The following is a 14,469-nucleotide window of genomic DNA, read 5'->3' as shown; positions in this document are numbered from 1 at the left end:
GGTTAGGGTACACATTACCTTAAAATCGTTTAGTCCTTCCTTGGCTATTTTTTCCCAAAAAATCTTTATTTCTTATTTTTACACAGTTTTTTTTACAAACCCTTAATTTGTAGAAATCCCGTCATCCCGTCACCATTTTTGTGCATGCAAACATTTGGCTCTGGTCTAATGTCCTGTCACTTAGGACATTTTTTTTTTTCAGAAATTAAAGGGAAATAAAAATATTTTTGTAAATATGTATATTTACATTGTTTTTACAAAAAAAATTATAGTTAAATATATATGGAAATAACATTACTCACAATGCTATAGTAATTATGCCTGATGTGTATGTAAATCCAACACACTTGAATGGGAATTTATATTCCCATTTTATACCTCTACTTTGCCATTTCAACCCTTCCTACTCCCATTTTGTACATGTAAACAAACCATTTCATATCAGTTGAGTTTTGTTAGTATTTTGATGAATTATAGAAATAACTACCTAGGAAGTGCTCAAATCGCACATTACACTCTATTTCCGCTGATGGTAGTTCTGATCCCAGTTTGGGTCAAGTGACAACATGGAATACGGCAGTATATGACCGCTGATGGTCCAGAAACCACTGGCTGGAATCATACAACGACATTCCTTACAGTAGACTGTGAGGTGGTTAAAGAAAGTTCCTTTACATCATTGTTGTCAAAGTGGGTAGAAAAAAGTGTGATGAGTTCCAATTGATACATGGATAGTTGAAACTAGATCTATCTATCTATCTATCTATCTATCTATCTATCTATCTATCTATCTATCTATCTATCTATCTATCTATCTATCTATCTATCTATCTATCTATCTATCTATCTATCTATCTATCTATCTATCTATCTATCTATCTATCTATCTATCTATCTATCTATCTATCTATCTATCTATCTATCTATCTATCTGTCTATCTATCTATCTAATCATCTAAAGTGAAACATCTCGATTACACACTGTGTTATGGCGCACCCTACTGGCACTGCAAGTGCATGTTTTGTGTTGGACTTTATTAACTGAGTGGTTTACTGTAGCTTTACAAGTACAACATATAAAGTTCAGGAGGGGATCTTTGTTGTATTAATGACTCATTTAAATTCTAATTACTGTGCAGTATTGTCAAAACAACCATTTCAACTTACTGCGCCGGTGCGGTCGTGCTTAACACTATGTAGGATTGGATGTAGGATCTACCCTTAAACCAGACACACATCCAAATCAGTGAATCTTACAGTGTGTTTTTCTTCTTTTTATTTGAGGCAGAGACTGGTTGTGTTTTGTTGAAATGTTTACAGGAATGAGGTTTCACAACAGGCCCAGGCGCAAGGGAATTCCCAGAGGGATTTGATTTCTTTCCACTGATTCGTGTTTAAAGTTTCCTCAGCAGATCCATCAAAGTCCCAATCAGTGCCGAAGAGGCTCATTCAAGCAGTAAGTCTTCCATTATTACAATCCATAACTCTGCCCTTCAGGGTTCCTACATGTGTTGCATGTCAAAACCTCACACTTTTAACTCTAGTACCTCTGTTTTCCTGTTTAGAGAAACAACTTCTGCATCTAGTAATACACTCATACGAAGGAAAACTCTGGTGATTTGACATTCTTCCCTCTCTTTTCGCTCACTTGTGTGGGATTTATGGAAAACCATTGTACAAACGTATTCTCGTGGTTGTTTCTGAATGTACTGCATATCCAACCTGAATGTCATCGGTCAAAGGACAAAACATCTGAGTAGAAATACAAGGTGGTATGTGAGCTTGATAAAAGCTGTTTTCTACACCTACTGAGGTATTAGCCAGTATGAGAGAGTCACAGTTTGATAACCTGGAGTAAAACTTCATCAGTTTCATGATATTTACACAAAAATGTAAAGTGGAAATTGATAGTCAAACATGATAGCTTCGAGAATGTTACTCTGAAACCTATTGGAAGCTATCATTTTTGTTCTCCAGACCTTATTTCTACTGTCAGTTCCTAGGGTTTGTAGTGAGCTGGGAAAAACAGCATTCCCGTATACTGCTCCCTCTGCATGGAATAACCTGGAAAACTCCTTAAATCTTCAGGTCTTCGTTACCTTACACACATTAAAATCTCCCCTTAAAAACATAGAAGCATCCACATCAGATTGCAGGTACTCTTTTAAGACCGTTGTGACACTTTTAGTCTTGACGTATTTACTATCTCAGGTCTTAAGGTTGGAGTGTCTTCATTGTTATATATGTCAAATGTTTTGAAACTGTGTTTTTGTGCTGCTCCCTCAAAGAGTTCCTTCCTGGTTAAATAAAGGTTAATAAATAACCCACATCTATAGTTTTCTTTCCACCAGCTGACTGGCAGTGCACAGCAACAGTTGGAGGAAGGGTAGTAATTTGTTACTCCATGCTGCATACAGCTGAAGAAAACAGTAGTCTTTCTGGCTTTTTCTACGACATCTAATTAAATGTAACTTTAAAACTGTCAAAACGGTATGTTGGGAAGTACCTTGATGCCAGCAACCAACCTTCAACTAATCCTAATGTTAGAAGACTTTCTCGACTTTTTTTCAAATGTAAACCTCTCATGTAAACACAAGTGCAGTAAATAGTGTGTTTACATTGGCACAGTAACAAAACCAAATATCTTTATTTGGGCAAAGCTGATTTAAAAGTCTAAGATCTTTTAATATGGCAGGACTATCCCAATGGAACAGTGTTGCAGAGAATTAAAACACAGATAATAGATAATTAAAGCACAGAACATGGCAAGCAATGTGGATTTAAACAGTAAATTAATAGGAACCTCCTTTCTTCGCTCACAAACAAATTAGGGATTTTATTAACAAAATATAAACGCGACATAAAACTGCTGGGAAAACCTACTGAAATGAATAAGCAACAACATGTTTCTTAAAAGAGACATGTCATCACAGATAGGAACCATGGATCCTTATAGTTTGGTCCTAAGCTAAAATATGGTTCCATCAGGATCTTTAGAGTAGAATAAAAGCCATCACACATTTTGTAAATCCCTGATTATTTTTGAAACACATTCCCATATTTTCCTTCTCAGAACATCAGCTGATTATGCGAAGCAATGTTGTCAAGATAATCATGCAGCATACAGAATGCAACGCTGATAAAAGATGACGGTGGCATGAATCTAGATGCCGTCTTCCATATTTTCATTCAACCTCACTATTCTTTGTGTCCAATAAACATTGCTCCTAATGCTGAACCATTCGTGTTTATCCTGCTGGCGTTGGATAATTATGACCCTGAAATTCTGACATCATTGTGTAAACACACAGAAAATTAATGACAAGGAGTGTTTCGTGTAAGCGCGTTCTTATTCCAGACTCCTCAAGACACGCAATGGAAACAGACAAACACAGTCCACACAATCCCAGCTCCTGATCTCTGCGGTGGAGTCACTCCACTTTGTGTTGGTAGATGTCTTTCAGGGCTCGGAGCTCATCTATGAGAGTCTTGTTTTGCTGCTCCAGCACGGCCACGCGGTTTTCAAGGCATCTGACGTACTCCTTCTTCTTTCGCCGACACTCCCGCGCAGCTTCCCTGGAAGCAACAGCAGCAACAGTTAGACGTCTTTACATGCTGGCTCCTCTCCCAGATTAAACAGAGAGCTTATTGCAGTCATAAATAATGGAAGCATCTTTGTAAGGCTAAGATCATGATCACTACGATCAAACTATAGTAGAACTAAACTTTGGCTGGATGGAGTTTTAGATTGGTGAGTGAACCAAATAAGTAAAAGTATGTCAGTAGACAAAAGAGGATTGAAAAGATGCAAAGCCTCATATGCTCCACAAAATGGCCTTTTACAGCGGAGAACAACTGTTTCCTCACAAGCAAGTTGACAGATGTTTCCAAGCAGAGCAATAACAATATGTTGTATTAGGTGACTCATTCTTTACTTCAAACATACTTTACAGAACAGCTAACAGACAGAGAGGAGGACAACAATCATGTACTGGAATGATGGAACATTTTATCCACAGGTGCCTGACCGAGGCTGTATGTTTTACACTAACACCGATATATTTCATGAAGGATAATATTGGCTGGTGATATCTGCTTGGGATATTATTAGAATGAGACAGCTTCAATTTCCCAGCTCTACTAACAAGCATGACTGCTCCCTCTCTACCTGTTTTTCATTAGGCGGAGTGCCCTCTTCTGTAAGGCGTCCTCTAAAGGCTTCTGAGAGCCAATACTCCCAACCCCGGACTCAGCCTTCAGCCGGTTAGAGGTGGAGTTGCGCAACTGGCTGTTGGCTAAGTCGCCAGCAGCAACAGAGCCTGGGAAGAGACAAAATAAATATGTCAGACTGCAGGACTAATCTTTACTAGTATTGGAAACCTGTTACTCGGTTAGTAACCAACAAGCTTCAAGTGACATACAATAATATTTAAGAAATGAATACATAGTAACTCCAATTTTAAAAGCCTCAACAAATCTGTAAAAAAAAAGAACAGTTTTGTGTTTGTAGAGTAAATAAACTAGCAACCATTTGCAAATATCTGAAAAGAAAATAGGTGTTTCCAATATGCTACCCTGAACCCTCATTTCCTTCTGGATGTTTGTTTTGTACATCTCAACAGCAGTACTTTTTATGTAAATGATGTCTATTATCAGCAAAAGAGATGGTCTGTAGTAGTACAGCCGTAAAATTATCACTAAAATTATTTTTCCCCGACCGGCTTCACTCGGAAGCGAAAGTAAAGTCACATCAAATTCCATGCAAAGGCCAAAAGCCGATTTAGGTAATTTAAAATCAATACCAATACCAATGTACCAAAAAATATATATAGATATACAAATATATATATATTTAGGAATTTGTAATTTGTTCTGTTTCAGAAGGCTAGCTTCCAATTTCACCTTTTATCCAGAATAACCATAAACCAACACTAACATAACAATTTATTTTTGATTAACTAATCAGTTATTTATTCTATTACTTTTATTGCATTCACAAACAAACATAGTAGTATTAGTTTATTTTAGATTGTGTGGAAATCATGTGATTGTCATGTCATAATTTGTAAAAGTGTAAGAAAACACACCAAATGGGTGCTGTATTCTGGATTTTATTGGATGGACAGTATATATTTTCCCTGTCTGAGAAAACATGTATAGGGTTCTTTCTAAGTATAATCTATTTTTACTCTTCAGCCATGTGTTTTTTCAATTTATTCCATCTGCTGTGCACACAACTGTGTGGCTTTTACTTTTAGAAATATTGAGATATTTTACTCCCCTTAATAGGAAGCATTGTACATGCTCCTGCTCCCTATTTGATTTTGTTAATGGTCCCAAACTATGCAATAGCTACTTTCTTCACTGATCGCTCAGCGTTAGAAAATACAACTAGAATGATGACTTCCTGAACCTTTTCCAAGTAAACCCAATGTCAAAAGGTATGTTCAATAAATCACAGATAACATATCCAATAATATAGAGAATTAAATTGGTTGGAGATATTGTTTATCTTCTATCATTGTTTGCAGAACTTCCTTTCCCTCGTATAATATCACTCTGCTGATTAATTAAGTCATTTGTGGCGCTTGCATAAAATGAGCCCTGTGTAATCACAGTGTGCCAGGCGACTGACGTCAGGGTACATCTTATTTGCTGCTTCGCATTTTCACATTGCTGCTAGGGGTCTGTTCCAGGAAAAGCAGTGACGTCAGCCAGTGCTGCTATGTGTGTGAGTGGGTGGGCAGTGCACTGAAGCATTTCACAGACGATGGGAGAGAGAAACAGAAAGAATAGAGCTTTTCCAAAAGTGTTTCTTAGTAAAGTAAGCTTGTTGAATTTGAGCATTCTAAATATTCCAATGAAATATTTTATATTACTTTTATCAAGTGAGTCATCTAAATGTTATTTTATGAAGTTAATGACTTTTCTGCAAATAGATTAGGAAATATTCCCAGGAAAAACAGTTTTCAAATTTCCTACAAGGAAATCAAATACATTTATTCCATTCCAGAACTCTCTGCCTCATTGCAAACATAATTAGTTTCAATTATCAACATATACATATTTTAAAAAGTAATACTTCATCTTAATTACAATGTAAAACATATAGCCAAACCTGCTTCTGTCTCATCCCCAGTTACAGCCATGCTGCATCCAATCCCACGCTCCCTGGAAGAAACTGTCTTCTTCAAAGTCTTCTACAGCATTGAAATGTTACCACAACCAAATGCGAGGCTATGTGTGCAGTTTGCAATTAGAGGCATTGACATCACCGTGACATCACTGGCCTCCTGATGTCAACAGCATGGTTTGTTCTCTCTCCCGACACAGCGTATGAGTCAGGGACTCTGCTGTTTGTGTTTCCTCAGCTTGAGCTTGGGAATGATACAGCTTTCTGAACACAAGCAGGCAGCACAGGCTGGGATTATTCAGACCAATATAAAACAAAACCTCCCCTTTTAACTAATAGAGCAGGCAGCCATACAAAAGCTTCCTGTTGGATTCAACAAAATGCTAAATCTGCGGTTGACCAATCACTTGTCATAATCTGAAGTATAAAAACTGATCATTTTGACAAACCTGCATTTCCAATCAAAAGTTGGAAAACACCCCTCCTGTACATGTAATTATAATGTATAATACATTATTTGTAAATATGTAGATAGTATTAAAAAGAGATTTATAAGTTGTAGCACATTATTAAGAAGTTTTTGTCATGTAACTGGAAACAGATCAGTCAAAGTGTGTCTGGTAAAGAGGTGGGTCATTGTAACTTCATACACCTTCTGTATTATGCTTTCACATATTCAAAAGAAAATATATATATATACATACAGTACGTTGGCCAACACTGTTTTATTTACCCGGAAATACATTTGACTGCTAAAAGGTTTTAATAATTGTTTTGTGTATAGGAGTAAAGCCCCCTTAGCTACCGGAGCTATCGCTATCGGGGAAAAGGTGAGGAGGCAGAATCTGCTTTTACATAAATGAAGGTTGGTGCAGAGACGTAAAAGTGCTGGGAAAAACATGTATCCCGAATCTGGAGTCATTTTCCATAATCTGTAAACCGTTTTATTCACCGAGAGAGTTTTCCTCGTTTATAATAATCGGCTCATATTTTCCACCGCATGGCTGCACTTCTGCCGCGGAAAAACATCTTGCTGAGCTGATTACAGACGTGGAGAAAAAATACATGGACTCTTTCATCATAATACTGGGAGATTTTAACAGAGCAAACCTCTCAAATGAACTCCCCAAATACAGACAACATATTAAGTGTCCCACCAGAGACAAAAACACACTGGACCATTGTTACACAACTTTAAAGGACTCATATCATGCTGTTACCAGGGCTGCTCTGGGTTTTTCGGATCATTATCTAATCCACCTCATCCCGACCTACAGACAGAAACTAAGAGCTTCTAAACCCAAGGTTCACACTGTTAAGAAGTGGACTGAGGAATCAAAGCAGATGCTACAGGCCTGCTTTGAATGCACAGACTGGACTGTTTTTGAAACCTCAGCCACTGACTTAAACCAACTAACTGATGTGGTGACATCATACATCAGTTTGTGTGAGGACATGTGTGTGCAGACCAAGACCTTCTGCACCTTTGGGAATAACAAGCCATGGTTTACTCCACACCTCAGGAATCTGCGCAGGGACAAGGAAGAAGCTCACAGCAGTGGAGATTGGGCGCGGTACAAGCAGGCCAGGAACAGACTTACAAAAGAGATCAAATCAGCTAAGAGAAGCTACAGTGAGAAGCTGAAGAACAGCCTTTCTACTGGTGACACTTCAGCTGTATGGACCGGTCTGAGAAACCTGACTGCCTATAGGAGCCCCCCCCACCCATCCTGAACAGTCGTCTCCTAGCCAACCGCCTGAATGGCTTCTACTGCAGACATGACAAGAAGCCATTCACACCTCAAATCATCCTCTCTACATCCCATTCAGGAACAAATTCCTCCCATAAAGCAACCAACCCCCTACCTTCAGATCCTGTGCCTGCACTAAAGATCTCAGAGGATGATGTAAATAGGCTCTTTCAGCGAATGAAAACAAAGAAAGCTGGAGGACCTGATAACATCTCCCCATCATGCCTGCACACATCAACTCGCTCTGATCTTCACAAGGATCTTCAACAAGTCACTGGAGAAATGTGAGGTCCCCTCCTGCCTCAAATGATCCACCATCATCCCGGTTCCCAAGAAACCCACCATCCTAGGATTAAATGACTACAGGCCTGTAGCCCTGACGTCTGTGGTCATGAAATCCTTTGAGCGGCTGGTGTTGAAGCACCTGAAAGACATCACAGGCCCCCTGCTGGACCCCCTGCGATTTGTTTACCGAGCAAACAGGTCGGCAGATGATGCTGTTAACTTAGGTCTACACTTCATCCTGCAACACCTCGACCACCCAGGGACGTACGCCAGGATCCTGTTTGTAGACTTCAGCTCGGCCTTAAACACCATCATACCAGACATCCTCCACCAGAAGCTCACACAGCTCAACGTCCCAGCCTCCACCTGTCAGTGGATCAACAGCTTCCTGACAGACCGACAGCAGCAGGTGAGACTGGGGAGCATCTTCTCCCGATCCCGATCAATAAGTACTGGTGCCCCCCAGGGGTGTGTTCTATCCCCACTCCTCTTCTCCCTGTACACAAATGACTGCATCTCATTGGACTCGTCCGTGAAACTCCTTAAGTTTGCAGACGACACCACTGTCATTGGACTGATCCAGGACGGTGATGAGTCTGCATACAGACAGCAGGTGGATCGGCTGGTCACTGGTGCAGTCAGAACTACCTTGAACTCAACCCACTCAAGACTGTGGAAATGGTGGTGGACTTTCGGAGAACACCACCCCCATACACCCCCTCACCATCCTCAACAACACTGTATCGGCCGTGGACCACTTCAGGTTCTTAGGAACCACCATCTCTGAGGACCTGAGATGGTCTTCACACATAGACACTGTTTGAAAGAAGGCCCAGCAGAGACTGTACTTCCTGAGGCAACTCAAGAAGTTCAACCTTCCACAGGAGCTGTTGGTCATCTTCTACACTGCCATCATTCAGTCTGTCCTGTCTTCATCCATCTCAGTGTGGTTTGGCTCATCCACAAAACAGGACAGGTGCAGACTGCAACGAATAATCAGGACTGCAGAGAGAATAATCAGAGCTGACCTTCTCTCCATCCAGGACTTATACAGGTCAAGGGTCAAGAAAAGAGCTGCCAAAATCTCTGCAGACCCCACACACCCTGCACATAAACTGTTTAGAGTTTTACCTTCAGGCCGCCGCTACAGAGCACTGTTCACTAAAACCAGCCGCCACAAAGATAGTTTCTTCCTCCAGGCTGTTTCTCTGTTGAACATTTAATAGAGTACAAAACAACAGCATACAGATGTTGCAAATGCACCTTTTTATTATTATATATGTGTATATTGTACATTGTAAATTGTAAATATGTATATTCTGTAATGCCAAAAAAAAACAAAAGAGCAAAGTGTACCGGAGGCAAATTCCTTGTTTGTATGTACGAACTTGGCAATAAAACTGATTCTGATTCTGATTAGTGTCCAACGCCAAAGGAGACGGCTCCCTCTGCAGGCGTTACAGAGGTACATACATGGCACTTAACAATCAGACGGCTTTTAGTGATGGAGGAAATTGATTATTTACTTCAGTAATAGTTGTAAGACCATACTGAAAAAAACCCCACTTCAGATCCCCTAATACAGAGCAGAAGTACAAACAACAGCATTTCTGTCTCAAATTGGTGCAGAAAATAGAGAACCTGAATAAATGTACAGACCCTACTGATCTTGGATATCATAAAGGATTTGATTTCAGTGTTAATTTTTAGAAAAAAGTTTAAGTGGGTAAACTATTTAACTATGACAATAAGCTTCTTGTGTCCATTCAGAACACACAGACACATTATTCTCTAATTGCATTATTCTCCCACACTGAATATTGTTTACAAAAATACGCTAATTAAAAGATACCTCTAACAATCCCAGGAAATGAAACCTAACTGCAACAATTTATTTTAATTTATACTTAATTTAATCACAATTTCTGGGAACTTCTGATTGTAAAGCCACGACTTTTTGTTTCCCTTAGGTATAAATATGATGAGGACCCATATTTATCTTGAGGGAACGCATAGTGAGCTGGTAAGGGTCACTGTTGGTGAGTAATGGTAAATGATCTGCACTTTATCCAGTCTGAGGACCCCAAAATGCTTTACACTAAAATCAGTCATCCACCCATCGACAGTGGTGAGCAACAAAGTAGCCACAGCTGCCCTGGAACCTGCAGACTGACAGAAGTGAGGCTACCATACACAGACGCCACCGAGCCCTCTGCCCACCATCAGCAGGCAAGGTGGGTGGAGTGTCTTGCCCAAGGACACAATGACTGAGACAGGCAGAGTGGGGGTTTGAACTGGCAACCCACCAGTTACAGGACAAACTCCTACCACTGTCACCACCATCGCCCCTAGTAGCAGCAAAGGGTGGAATCCCAGGATCATCAAATTTTCATAACAGCCATTTGATGCTGTCAATGGTTATTCGTCCTGTGTGTCTCTGTGTTGCCCTGTGACTGACTTTCGACCTGGGGATGGATGGATGGATGGATGGATAACGAACGTAACAGGGCTGGTAACGGGCCTAGATGGCAGGGTTATAGCGTCCTGTCTTGTTTTACCTGGGCAGGAATGCCAAATAAGGGGTTTAAAGCCCCAAAGTAATATGGAGATACTGTAACTAGACATGTTTATTTCTTAGTATAAGATTACCGCAACTGGTTTCATCCCTTAGTTATTGATTTATTTTGAATTTATAAAACATTTCAAAGGTGTTGTAAGACACAGATGAGACAACTTCCCTTGCATGAGTCTTGAACATTTTGCATCAATACGCACAAATGTCTAGATGAAACTGAGGTGTTACCTGACAGCGAGTACATCCAATACTGCTGCATGTAGTTGATTATCTCCTCAGGAAGTGGCAAAGCAGTGCCAGAGGGCGGCTGTGGCATTTGGAAGCAGGCCATGGAAGAAGATGGCAGGTTTGGGATTGTGTTTACAACATAACTGACAGGAGCTGCCTGAAAAAGCCCAGCTGGAACAAGGAAAATGTAAAAAAAAAACACAGGTCTATAGAAGCTTATATTGGATCATTTTTCCAGACTCAGTGTCCAATATCTTCCTAACTTCTGTCAAAGGATTCCACAGCTCTACAGCGGGAATAATTAAAAACTGCTTTCAGACATGCTTACTGTGTTGGTTTTCAGTAGTTCCCTGGAAAACCTGACCATTTCCCTCTGACTTAATTTGGTACATTCTGACTGTCGCTGACTAAGCCTGCAAGGGAAACCCAGTGGCACAGAAAGTTAAAAAACAGAAAATATCTTTGGTTCAGGATCTATATTCAGTGTCTCTAAATTGTATTCATTTTCAAGTATGTAAAATATATGGATTAGGCCAAAGTCAACCAATCTAACAACCAAAATAAATAAAAAGCCGGCTCACTTATTTACCCAGCTATTTGATTAATCAGAAGCAAAAGTTTGTCGAACACCTTTAGATTTTTACTGAGTATGAAGAAAGAATGGAACACTTCTGCTACTTTAAAAGAAAACAACCAGAAAGGGGAAATATCCTCATAACAAACTGCAGATTTTAAAGAAGTATGTTAAAAACGAAAGTATTTTTTGAGAAAAAAAAGTCACCCTCTGTTGGTAATGGTAAGATATATAGCTTATATACAGTACAGACCAAAAGTTTGGACACACCTTCTCATTCAAAGAGTTTTCTTTATTTTCATGACTATGAATATTGTAGCTTCACACTGAAGGCATCAACACTATGAATGAACACATGTGGAATTATATACTGAACAAAAATGTGTGAAACAACTGAAAATATGTCTTATATTCTAAGTTCTTCAAAGTAGCCACCTTTTGCTTTGATTACTGCTCCACACACTCTTGGCATTCTGTTGATGAGCTTCAAGAGGTAGTCACCTGAAATGGTTTTCCAACAGTCTTGAAGGAGTTCCCAGAGATGCTTAGCACTTGTTGGCACTTTTGCCTTCACTCTGCGGTCCAGCTCACCCCAAACCATCTCGATTGGGTTCAGGTCCGGTGACTGTGGAGGCCAGGTCATCTGGCGCAGCACCCCATCACTCTCCTTCTTGGTCAAATAGCCCTTACACAGCCTGGAGGTGTGTTTGGGGTCATTGTCCTGTTGAAAAATAAATGATGGTCCAACTAAACGCAAACTGGATGGAATAGCATGCTGCTGCAAGATGCTGTGGTAGCCATGCTGGTTCAGTATGCCTTCAATTTTGAATAAATCCCCAACAGCGTCACCAGTAAAGCACCCCCACACCATCACACCTCCTCCTCCATGCTTCACAGTGAGAACCAGGCATGTAGAGTCCATCCGTTCACCTCTTCTGCGCCGCACAAAGACATGGTGGTTGGAACCAAAGATCTCAAACTTGGACTCATCAGACCAAAGCACAGATTTCCACTGGTCTAATGTCCATTCCTTGTGTTCTTTAGCCCAAACAAGTCTCTTCTGCTTGTTGCCTGTCCTCAGCAGTGATTTCCTAGCAGCTATTTTACCATGAAGGCCTGATTCACACAGTCTCCTCTTAACAGTTGTTCTAGAGATGTGTCTGCTGCTAGAACTCTGTGTGGCATTGACCTGTTCTCTAATCTGAGCTGTTGTTAACCTGAGATTTCTGAGGCTGGTGACTTGGATGAACTTATTGTCCGCAGCAGAGGTGACTCTTGGTCTTCCTTTCCAGGGGCGGTCCTCATGTGAGCCAGTTTCTTTGTAGCGCTTGATGGTTTTTGCAACTGCACTTGGGGACACTTTCAAAGTTTTCCCAATTGTTCAGACTGACTGACCTTCATTTCTTAAAGTAATGATGGCCACTCGTTTTTCTTTACTTAGCTGCTATTTTCTTGCCATAATACAAATTCTAACAGTCTATTCAGTAGGACTATCAGCTGTGTACTGTATCCACCTCCTGCACAACACAACTGATGATCCCAACCCCATTTATAAGGCTTGAAATCCCACTTATTAAACCTGACAGGACACACCTGTGAAGTGAAAACCATTTCAGGTGACTACCTCTTGAAGCTCATCAACAGAATGCCAAGAGTGTGCGGAGCAGTAATCAAAGCAAAAGGTGGCTACTTTGAAGAACCTAGAATATAAGAGATATTTTCAGTTGTTTCACACTTTTTTTGTTCAGTATATAATTCCTGCACGGTGGTGCAGTTGGTAGCACCGTTGCCTTGCAGCAAGAAGGTCCTGGGTTCAATTCCCGGCCGGGGGTCTTTCTGCATGGAGTTTGCATGTTCTCCCCGTGCATGTGTGGGTTCTCACCGGGTACTCTGGCTTCCTCCCACAGTCCAAAGACATGCCTGTTAGGTTAATTGGTCACTCTAAATTGCCCTTAGGTGTGTGTATGGTTGTATGTGTATTGCCCTGTGATGGACTGGTGACCTGTCCAGGGTGTACTCTGCCTCTCGCCCATAGACTGCTGGAGATAGGCACCAGCTCCCCCGTGACCCACTATGGAATAAGTGGTAGAAAATGATTGATTGATTGATTGATATATAATTCCACATGTGTTAATTCATAGTTTTGATGCCTTCAGTGTGAAGCTACAATATTCAGTCATGAAAATAAAGATAACTCTTGAATGAGAAGGTGTGTCCAAACATTTGGTCTGTACTGTACATATAAAGCTTTCAATGGAAACCTAGCTCATGACGTAAATATGGTGCAGAAGTTTAGTTAGCTTTAGGCTATCCTAACCAGTGTTTTATCCAGCATTACTGCATGGGGCGTTGCCTTTTTAATTACCAGCTAGCTAATGTTTAAACATTGCTTACTTTGAATAAAGACATTGTACTAAAGGGCATAACTTACGATAAAAACGTTGCTTAATTCGCCGGAGTCTGTAGCCTCAGTTGAAGTTTTATTAACACAGTCTGTTTTCAAGAAGTGTATTTGGTGCTTTTCTTGTTCTGTTGCCAAGTAACTGCTCGACCGTTTTCTTTTTTCTTTTTCTTTTTGTTCGTTCCACATTCTAAGCCAGCGAGCAAACAGCATGCAGTTAACTACAAGTTGTCTATTTGTACTGTAAAATTACTACTAATACTAATGCTACTGATGATAATAATAGTAATAATAATAATAATAATAAATAACAGATTTTATTTTTTGTAATGTGTATTTATACTTAATTGTCTTATTTGCCTTATTTGTATAATTGTTGATCTAATTCTGTTAATAAAGCTTGAATTATTGTTATTATTTATCATTATTATTATTATATTATTATTAATACAAAAGCGAAAATAAAAGTTTTCTGAAACGCGTCTAAAGAGGTTTCCGTAGTTTTGGGCGATACGATTAAAA

The 14,469-nt window shown here is 39.9% G+C and overlaps 1 protein-coding gene across 2 annotated transcripts; it reads right to left on the bottom strand.

Moving 5' to 3' along the window:
- Positions 1–2,811: 2,811 nt before the first annotated feature.
- LOC124857739 (cAMP-responsive element modulator-like) lies at positions 2,812–14,131 on the bottom strand. Of its 2 annotated transcripts, XM_047349129.1 has the most exons (5): positions 13,978–14,131; positions 11,301–11,385; positions 10,973–11,143; positions 4,169–4,319; positions 2,812–3,576 (listed from the first exon to the last, which is right to left on the bottom strand). In XM_047349129.1, the coding sequence occupies exons 2-5, from the start codon at positions 11,362–11,364 to the stop codon at positions 3,432–3,434; spliced, it is 531 nt and encodes a 176-aa protein (XP_047205085.1). In that variant the 5' UTR covers positions 11,365–11,385; positions 13,978–14,131; the 3' UTR covers positions 2,812–3,431. The 2 variants fall into 2 exon arrangements, with proteins under 2 accessions (XP_047205085.1, XP_047205086.1); XM_047349130.1 differs by lacking the exons at positions 10,973–11,143; positions 11,301–11,385; positions 13,978–14,131 and adding an exon at positions 6,119–6,350.
- Between the last annotated feature and the right edge of the window lie 338 nt (positions 14,132–14,469).

The sequence above is a fragment of the Girardinichthys multiradiatus genome, chromosome 21, assembly GCF_021462225.1.
Source record: "Girardinichthys multiradiatus isolate DD_20200921_A chromosome 21, DD_fGirMul_XY1, whole genome shotgun sequence".
Lineage (NCBI taxonomy): Eukaryota > Metazoa > Chordata > Actinopteri > Cyprinodontiformes > Goodeidae > Girardinichthys > Girardinichthys multiradiatus.
Note: the sequence above shows the minus strand (reverse complement) of the source record. Positions and strands in the feature narration are given on the sequence as shown.